Source organism: Elephantulus edwardii, unplaced genomic scaffold (assembly GCF_000299155.1).
Source record: "Elephantulus edwardii isolate Elephantulus edwardi_28Jun2011 unplaced genomic scaffold, EleEdw1.0 scaffold00044, whole genome shotgun sequence".
In the NCBI taxonomy this organism is placed as follows: Eukaryota; Metazoa; Chordata; class Mammalia; order Macroscelidea; family Macroscelididae; genus Elephantulus; species Elephantulus edwardii.
The window spans coordinates 17,001,865-17,011,221 of record NW_006399794.1 but is presented as its reverse complement, the minus strand read 5'-3'; the positions used below and the strand labels follow the sequence as shown (position 1 = coordinate 17,011,221).

Here is a 9,357-nt window from a genome sequence, read left to right as displayed (position 1 = left end):
ATAGACTAGTCACTTACCCTTTCGGAGCTCTGGTTTCCTGACATGCAAAATGGAGATTGCCTAGAATCTAGATTCTAGACAATCTTGAAAGATCCTTTCAGCTTTGTCAGTAATTGTTTACCTTTCTTCCTAACTGTTCTATCTCCTGCTTTATATCAGAGATTCCCCAGAGTAGAAACTTTGCCTCCCCCATCAGAGGAGCTCTGTAATCAATGACTGTTCCAGAGACGAAAGCCAAGGAGCTCACAAAGAGAAGGAAAATTATCCACATTTCTGGTTGTTGGTCCTTGACTTGGGACTCAGAAGTAAGTTTGTGGAAAACTACATTGTCCCTTCATTAACTCTCAGCCCTCCTGACCCAAGCAGAATGCCCTTGTCTCCGGGTACCCATCCCACTACAACCCAGTATCTACAGACATGGGACTATGGCCTCATTCCTTCTCTTGTCAGAACCACAAATATAGGATTCAGTCTAGTGAGGCCCTGCAAGGAGGGCCTGAGGGGTGAAAGGTTTCATGAACCTTCATTCTCTTCTCTGAAGCCTGCCTCAGAGTCCTACCTGTCCACCATGTCACCTCCTTATGCTGCATTTCACACTGGAGTTTGTCTACTCCCACAGTCAGATAAACTACAAGTGAACTGTTCAAAGGAAGAATGAGCAAGTTAGCTGTTTGGGTCCTCAGGATCTAGGCTGGAATACTGTATATACATATATCAGGAGTCTTCCGTTACAGGTCTCAGAAGCATCATAACTCAAGAAAAAGTCCAAAGCCTTTTCTCGTTAATGATTTAAGGAGCCCAAGAAAACTACTCTTCCCCTCAATGTCATTCTCACCAACCTATCTGATCTCTGTGATCTCACACAGGGTTTTACGATTTATACTGGCTGAGACTTTATAAGATTGTATGATAAATAGCCCACTCATCTCACAGACGCAGACAGAAGCTAAGCTCCAGAGAAAAGAAGTCACAGGCCCAGAGTTGTACAAGTAGAGAAGTTAATAAAATGTGGACAGTTACACGAAATAGATTGTGGGTCCTTCCAGCTTCTGCTCTATAAAACAACAACAACAAAATGACCACTCACACATAATGGATGTGTCAAGCACTGTTTTTCCCCCTTTAATTCTTTCAACAAAGTTATGCTCCAGATGTTAATTCTTTCCCCATATTTATATTCTTTCTAGTCAAATAGACTGGTTGGTAGCACATCATTTTTTCAAAGGTAAAATAACCCAAATGCCTGTTCTACCACTAACATAATTTCCATGAATCTTGTGTCTCTGAGGTTCTTTGAGAGGCTCTTGCTAATGGGCACTTTTCCTTGAGAAAGGGAATGTTTTAGGTTTCACTGTTATTTGGTTCTTCATCAAGAATCCATATGTTAATGTGAGGTTTCTCATGCATCAAACACTTAAGACATTGTGGGCAGACACTCCTTGGCCACTGCACAGTTCCTGCAGTTACAACCCAGGGCTGGCCTGACCCAGCTGCCACAGGAAAGGGAGGGAATGCAGGAGAGGGCCCGCAGGGTGAGAGGATTGCACAACCCTTGGAACCTGGCCTTGGGTTAGCCACTCTGAATTCTCAAGTTCTCTGTGTCTAGTTCCTTTTTTGCCTCTTCCCCTTATTTCCAGCACTAGGACATCTAGTTCCTGAAATCAAGTCTGAGACCCCAGGTATGCCTGAAGACATCATTAAGAGGCTGAGGGACTGAGGAGCTGTAGGGTTATACCTACACAGAGCCAGAGGATTTTCCTGCTGTCTGGTGAGTTTTTGTATTGAACTTGCCCCTCCTCTGTCCTGTCAGAGGGAACAATGAGGGCCCTGGAAAGGGATACCTGGGCAACTAATGAAAATATGTCATTTTCTTTACATGTAGTGTTTGAATGCATTTTTTTTTATATCAAGTATATGTGCTTATCCAAAAATGACTGGAACAACACATCAGCAGAGAACTGCCGGAAGTCCGGGCTGGGTTTAGAAGGGGTCATGGTACTAGGGATATTGTAGCTAATGTTAGATGGATCTTGGCTGAAAGCAGGGAATTCCAGAGGAATGTATATCTGTGTTTCATTGACCATGCAAAGGCATTTGACTGTGTGGTTCATAACAAACTGTGGCTGACTTTGAGAAGAATGGGAATCCCAGAACATTTAATCGTGCTAATGCGAAACCTGTACTTGGATCAAGAGGCAGTCGTCAGAACAGAGCAAGGAAACACTGCATGGTTCAAAATTGGGAAGGGCGTACACCAGGGATATGTCCTGTCTCCGTACCTTTTCAACCTGTATGCAGAACAGATCATCCAGGAGGCTGGGCTCTATGAGGAGGAATGTGGGGTCAAGATTGGTAGAAGATCTATCAACAATCTGTGATAAGCAGATGACACAACCCTGCTTGCTGAAACTGAGGAGGACCTGAAGCACTTGCTTCGGGGGTCAAGGACTACAGCCTTCAATATGGATTGAGGCTCAATGTCAAGAAGACAAAGATTCTCACCACTGGGCCAATTGGAAGCATCAGGATGGATGGTGAAGAGATTAAGATTGTTCACAGCTTTAGTTTGCTTGGCTCCACAGTCAACACTCTAGGCACCAGCAGCCAGGAAATAAAAAAGACTTATTGTGATGGGAAAGTGCTGTTAGGGACCTCTCCAAAGTACTGAAGAGCAGTGGTGTCTCTCTGGAGACTAAGGTGCATCTGATACAGGCCATGGTCTTCACAATCACTTGTTATGCATCAGAGAGTTGGACGGTGACCAAGGTGGATAGAAGGAGAATTGATGCCTTTGAGCTGTGGTGCTGGAGAAGAGTATTGAGGGTAGCATGGACTGCTAGGAAAACAAACAGATTTGTCCTGGAAAGGGTTAAACCGGGTGGCTCCTTGGAGGCAAGGATTCTGAGGCTCCGTCTAACATACTTTGGACATGCTGTGAGGAGAGACCAGTCATTGGAGAGGGACATCATGCTTGGGAGGATGGAAGGACAGCGCAGAGGGGAAGTCCCTCTATGAGGTGGATTGATTCAGTGACTGGGTTAATCAGGATGGGTGTATCAGAGACAGTGCGATTGGTACAGGACAGAGCAGAGTTTAGGGCCGTTGTACATAGGGTCGCCATGAGTCACAAGCGACTCGACGGCACATAACAACAATATATGTGTTAAGTGCTCAGTGCTAACTGATGATTTGAACCCACTAGCCATTCCACAGGAGAGAAAAGCAATGTACTTCCATAAAGAGAGATAGCTGTGGCAACCTTATAGGGCAGTTTTTACTCTTTCTGATAGAGTTGTTATGAGTCAGAATCTACTTGACAGCATTAAGTTTGGGTTTGGTTTCATATATATTTGGTTTTCAAAATGAAAAAAAAATTAGAATGATTGAATGGAAAACCAATTGCTTTATAAACTTCCACTCAAGACACAGTAATAAAAAGAAAAGAATGGTTACCTAAGTCCTGAAGAGGAATGTGTGGATAAATACAGACACATATAGTTATGTGCCACTGAGTCTGAACTAACTGATAGCTGACCTTCCCAGCAGCCAGAGGCTGTAAATCAAACAGGAAGAGATTGCCCATCTGTCTCCCATAGAGCAGCTGGTGGATTCAAACCTCAAGCCTTTGGATTTGCAGCGTAACTCCTTTCCCCACTAGGGTGTTAGAGCTAACTTACATATGTATGTGTATACATGTGTGTGTGTGTACATGTATATTTATAATTGTTGCTGTCACATGCCATCCAGTTGACTATGGCTCGTAGTGATCCTATGAACAACAGATCCGAACTCTGACTTATCCTGCACTCTCCTCCCCAGCTCTGATATATTTGAGCCTGTTGTTACAGTCACTGTATCAATCCATCTTGTATATACAGAATTTTTTCCCTTAATCACAATATATTTTTACAGTAACCCTTGAGGGAGACAAGGCAGGAAAGATTATCTTTTTTGACAAATGAGGAAACTAAAGCCTAAATAAAACAAGGAACTAATTTCCCTCAAATACTTTATTTATTATCTACCTGTCAGACTGTCTTGAGGCCCCGTCTTCCCCTGGCCCTCGTCTTAACCATTCCTGTCCCAAAATGCCTCTAACATCTCATATCTACGCCTCCTACCTCTTCATCCTCTTTGTCCTCTGCCGCAGCTCAGGACCCAGCATCTGGCACCTTAACTATCCAGTCCACAAAGCAGCCAGTGTTCTTTCCAAAGCACAGATCTCTTGTCTGTGAGCTCTGGTGGCCTAGTGGCAAGAAGCTGCAACTACAATCCCAGAGGTGCATGGTTCGAATCCACCAGATGCTCTGCCGGGGAAGGAGGGGCAATCTCCTCCTGTAGCAGTCAGATCTGATTTGATGGTACATGCACACAAAAATAATAAAATGAAATTAAAAATAAAAAAACACCAGTCAGTAGCTCTACATTCCATTGGGATAAAGTTCAAATTCATTACTCCAGGCCTCTGTGAGCTGGCTCCTGCCATTCTCTCATGTCCCCTGTCCTACGTTATCTTTCCGTGCATCTTATACTTCAACCTCTGATTATACTCATCATAATTATTGTTATTATTAGGGTTGAGTTGGAACTGACTCATAGCTGACCCTCTTATAGGTTTTCAGAGGCAGTAAAGCACATGGCATTGAGATTGCCTAGCTTTCTCCCATGGAGCAGTTGGATTAGAACTCTGTGCCTTTAAGTTGACAGTGAAACTCCTCACCGCCAAACTACCAGAGCAATGTGATGAATCTGCTGAAAAACTCAAGTTCAGAGAGTTGGTCTGAGCTTTACCAAGCTCTCAGCACAGGACCCGGCCCAGAGTGGGTTTCTGCACATGCTAACTGGTTGAATGATTACTTGAGCCAGTAAGTCCATTGTGCTGCTTCTGCTTTCCTTTGGCCCAGAGAAAAGAAGGCAAAATTTTCTCTCTTGGAATTTCTCTTTAGGGTAGGAGATGAGAAAGCTTATGTCTTTTGTATCATAACTCAATGAGCCCTTCCCCCCACCCCCTGCCTCTTGTCCAAACAATATAGCACAAGTTCTCAATAACATAAGGCCTAAAGCCTTTTGTGAAATATGATCTAGTCTGGGATGAGTGCTGTATTATTTTTATTCTTTCCTCTGATTTTTCCATTCATAAAGAGGTTCATGACTATTAATCATGCCCAGAACTGTCATCTATTACAGGAAAGAGTCCTTATAGTTCTAATACTATTTCTTAACTTTAGCTAATTGACAGTTCTGCATAATGGGTTACTCCTACCTCTTCTACTTGAAGGAAAGCTTTGGAACCATTCCTTGAACTCTGAGTGTTTGGCCTAAGGAGAAGTTCCCAAATTGAACATAAATACAGGAGACAACCGAGGGAGACAGAACATTCAGCATGGCTCAGGATAGCCATTAGTCCTGGAAGAAATCCATAGCCATGCTGACCAGCGAATGTGGTCTGAGGAAACCCTTATTAACAACATAAGGCTAGGGCAGTGGCAGAGAGGAGCTGGCTGCACTGCTAAAGCTTGTGGAGTGTGGTTGATGCATGGGGAGCAGTTAATGAAAGCTTTCTGAAGGCGGAGAGTGTAGAGCCTCTTTCCCTTTAAAAAGAATGGCTTATGGCTTTGAGAGTTCGAGATTGGAAGCTAGTTTTCTATAGCATAGACTAATGATCTTTGAGAGAAAGAAAAGGAACAGTTATTACCACCTGCTGTGTGCCAGGCATAAAGTGACTGTTTTAGAGGATAGGACAGTTGAGGTGCATGGTGGCCTGTGTCATCTTTCTCTAGAGCAGGCAGATGTTGAGTGTGCCTTCCACGTCCCTTGTCTGCCCCAACACTTTCCTTTTCCCCACTGTAGTTTTAAACTCCCTGCTGTTCTCCAAGCCACTTCCTTTCCAGCAGAATTTCCTCAAATAGCTAGAGTAAAATACCTTGAATCTTCAAGACATAAGATGTTTGAAGGTTCAAATGATTCAGCCTCTGGCCTCAGGCAAGGTAAAATAAAAGCTATCCTCAAATTTCTTCTAAATGGGGTCTATGTTGTTGTTGTAGTTATGTGCCGTCGAGTTGCTTGCGACTCAGCGACCCTATGTACAACAGCTCTAAACTCTGCTCTGTCCTGTGCCAATCTCATTGCCTCCAACACACTCATCCCGATTGCCCAGTGACCGAATCAATCCATCTCCCAGAGGGCCTTCCACTCCTGCACTGTCCCTCCACCCTCCCAAGCATGATGTCCCTCTCCAAGGACTGGTCTCTCCTTACAACATGACCAAAGTATGTCAGACGAAGCCTCAGAATCCTTGCCTCCAAGGAGCAGCCCGGTTTAACCCTCTCTAGGATGAATCTGTTTGTTCTCTTAGCAGTCCATGGCACCTTCAGCACTCTTCTCCAACACCAAAGCTCAAAAGCATCAATTCTTCTTCTATCCTCCCTAGTCATTGTCCAGCTCTCTGATGCATAACAAGTGACTGCAAAGACCATGGCCTGTATCAGACGCACCTTTGTCTCCAGAGACACACCGTTGCTCTTGAGTACTTTTGAGAGGTCACTAACAGCAGACTTTCCCATGGCAATATGTCTTTTCATTTCCTGGCTGCTGGTGCCAAGAGTGTTGGTTGTGGAGCCAAGCAAACTAAAGCTGTGAACAATCTCAATCTCTTCACCATCCATCCTGATGCTGCCAATTGGTCCAGTGGTGAGAATCTTTGTCTTCTTGACATTGAGCCTCAATCCATATTGAAGGCTGCAGTCCTATGGAATAGGGAAAAACTGACAGTGAGTTCTAATGGATGCCATTTAATGGTGCCACACAGTCCTGTCAAGAGCAGGCAAAGTTGAAAGAAAAATTAACTGGCCATCAGAGAGCCAAGTTCCTTCTTGTTTCTACCTTTAATGTCTGTCATTATAGATAAATCACTTAATCTCTCCTCAGTTTCCCTAAGTGCAAAATGGAAAGAGATTAAATAATTCTACAGTTTTACTATTATGTTTACAGAATTTTTTAAAAAAGGAGGTAGGGATAGGGGTTACAATGGCAGGGCAGGTTCATTCTGCATACAGTTAATAGAGTGGTGTCATAAGTGCAGGTGTATCCAAAAGCCACTGCCATGAATTGACTCATGGTGACGTGATCCTCCACCAGGTTTCCAAGGCTGCAAGGTTTTATAGGAGGAGCAGCAGCAAAGAAACATGTAATGTGCTGTGCTTCCAGGGCTTTTCTGCTGGCATTGAGCAGTGAGTGGAAGAAACACAGGGCAGTGGCTGTTGAGTAACAGAACTGTCTCCTTCCACACAGGAAACCCAGAAGTGCTTGCTGACCAGTACACTCCAAGCATAGCCAACATGTATTTATCAGTGGAGGCTTCTGTGTGGCTATGGCACGAGACATATTTTAGCAGCAGTTCTAGATCGAGATGGACTAAGAAGAAAGACTTGGTAATCTACTTCTAAAAAACCCAACAATAAAAACAGGTCACAATAGTCCTATTCCACTAGGCACTGGGTTTCCATGAATCAGGGGTCAACTCATAATAGATAATAGTGACAAAATAAACATACTCCCTTCATTGAACTTGCCCCAAGTGGGGAAAATAGACAAATTAGTGGATACCTAGAATAAACTGTGATCTAGCGACTTTAGCTAGGGCATGAAGGAGATGAAAGCAGAGTGAGAACCTCATTTGAACTGCAGGTAACAGAGTTGTCCTCCTTTTGTTTTTTTCTCTCCATCAGAGCATCCTCTGATTTTTTTCTTTTATCTCCATACCATTGTTATGGAGTCCATAAATGGGACTGAGACATGGTACAGGAGTCTGCATGCTGTGCTGAAGGCCCTAAATGAGACACTCCACAACAGCTTACTCTGCCGACCAGGACCAGGACCTGAACCGGGGTCAGGACCAGACAACCAAACTGAGCAGCGGCAGGCTGTTCCACCCGGCCGTGATGACAACTCCTACATGTACATTCTCTTTGTGATGTTCCTGTTTGCCGTCACGGTGGGCAGCCTCATCCTGGGATATACCCGCTCCAGGAAAGTGGACAAGCGCAGTGACCCCTACCATGTGTACATCAAGAACCGCGTGTCTGTAATCTGATATTTGGGGGCCAAGGAGCACACAGGCCAACACCCTTGAGACTTGCTTTCTGAGACCTTCACAACACAGATTCAGACCACAGTAGGTTTCAGGGTCCCTATCTGTGATATCAGTAAGGATCAGTGCTAAGAGTGAAAGGAAGGGGCTGACAGCTGTGACTTGTCGATAAGGATTTTTTTTTTTTTCAGGAAAAGAGCGACATGATAGGCAGTAAGAGCCCCATGAACAAACACAGAAATAGCAAAAGATAATGATCAATGGTTGTCCAGAGATATTCAGTGATAAGAGTTAGAGGAAAGAGAAGAAGTTGTAGCAGAGGGCAATGAAAGAGGAGGAAGCACTCGGGCGTTTTTCTGTCTGTGTGTTGTCTCCAACAACTAGGAGAAGCAGCACTGATTATCTTGTATCACAGATAGATTACATTGATCACAACTTCATTTAACCTGTGTTTGTTCACATTTTATATTTTTTAACACATTTAACATTTGTGATTTTGCTCTCCCAGCCACCACACCCAGGTAGACAAGGCAAGTGCTATTCTTTTCATTTGGGTTTGTTGTTGCTGTTAGGCGCTGTCAAGTAAAATACGACTCCTAGCCATCCTATGTACATAGGTAATAAAAAAACGTATTGCGATGGGAAAGTCTGCGGTTAGGGACCTCTCCAAAATAATGAAAAGCAACAGTGTCTCTCTGGAGACTAAGGTCCGCCTGATACAGGCCATGGTTTTTGCAAACACTTGTTATGCATCAGAGAGTTGGACAATGACTAGGGAGGAAAGGAGAATTGATGCCTTTGAGCTGTGGTGCTGGAGAAGAGTATTGAATGTACCATGGACTGCCAAGAAAACAAACAGATTCACCCTAGAGAGGGTTAAACCAGGCTGCTCCTTGGAGGCAAGGATTCTGGGGCTTCGTCTGACATACTTTGGACATGTTGTAAGGAGAGACAGGTCTTTAGAGAGGGACATCATGCTGGGTAGAGTGGAGGGACAGCGCAGGAGGGGAAGACCCTCTATGAGGTGGATTGATTCAGTGACTGGGGTACTCGGGTTTGTCAGAGGCAATGAGATTGGCACAGGATAGAGCACGGTTTAGGGCTGTTGTACATAGGGTCGCTATGAGTCGCAAACGATTCGACGGCACATAACAACAACAGCCATCCTATGAACAACAGATCCGAACCCTGTGCTATCCTTGCCATCTTCCCACTTCCTGACACATTAGAGCCCATTGCAGCAGTCACCGTATGAATCCACCTGGTTG

At 44.2% G+C, this 9,357-nt stretch overlaps 1 protein-coding gene across 1 annotated transcript; it reads left to right on the top strand.

Annotated features, from left to right (window-relative positions):
• The first annotated feature begins 7,768 nt into the window (after positions 1 to 7,768).
• Positions 7,769 to 8,092, top strand: KCNE3 (potassium voltage-gated channel, Isk-related family, member 3). The gene has a single exon (XM_006885578.1). The coding sequence runs from the start codon at positions 7,769 to 7,771 to the stop codon at positions 8,090 to 8,092; it is 324 nt and encodes a 107-aa protein (XP_006885640.1).
• Positions 8,093 to 9,357: the final 1,265 nt, after the last annotated feature.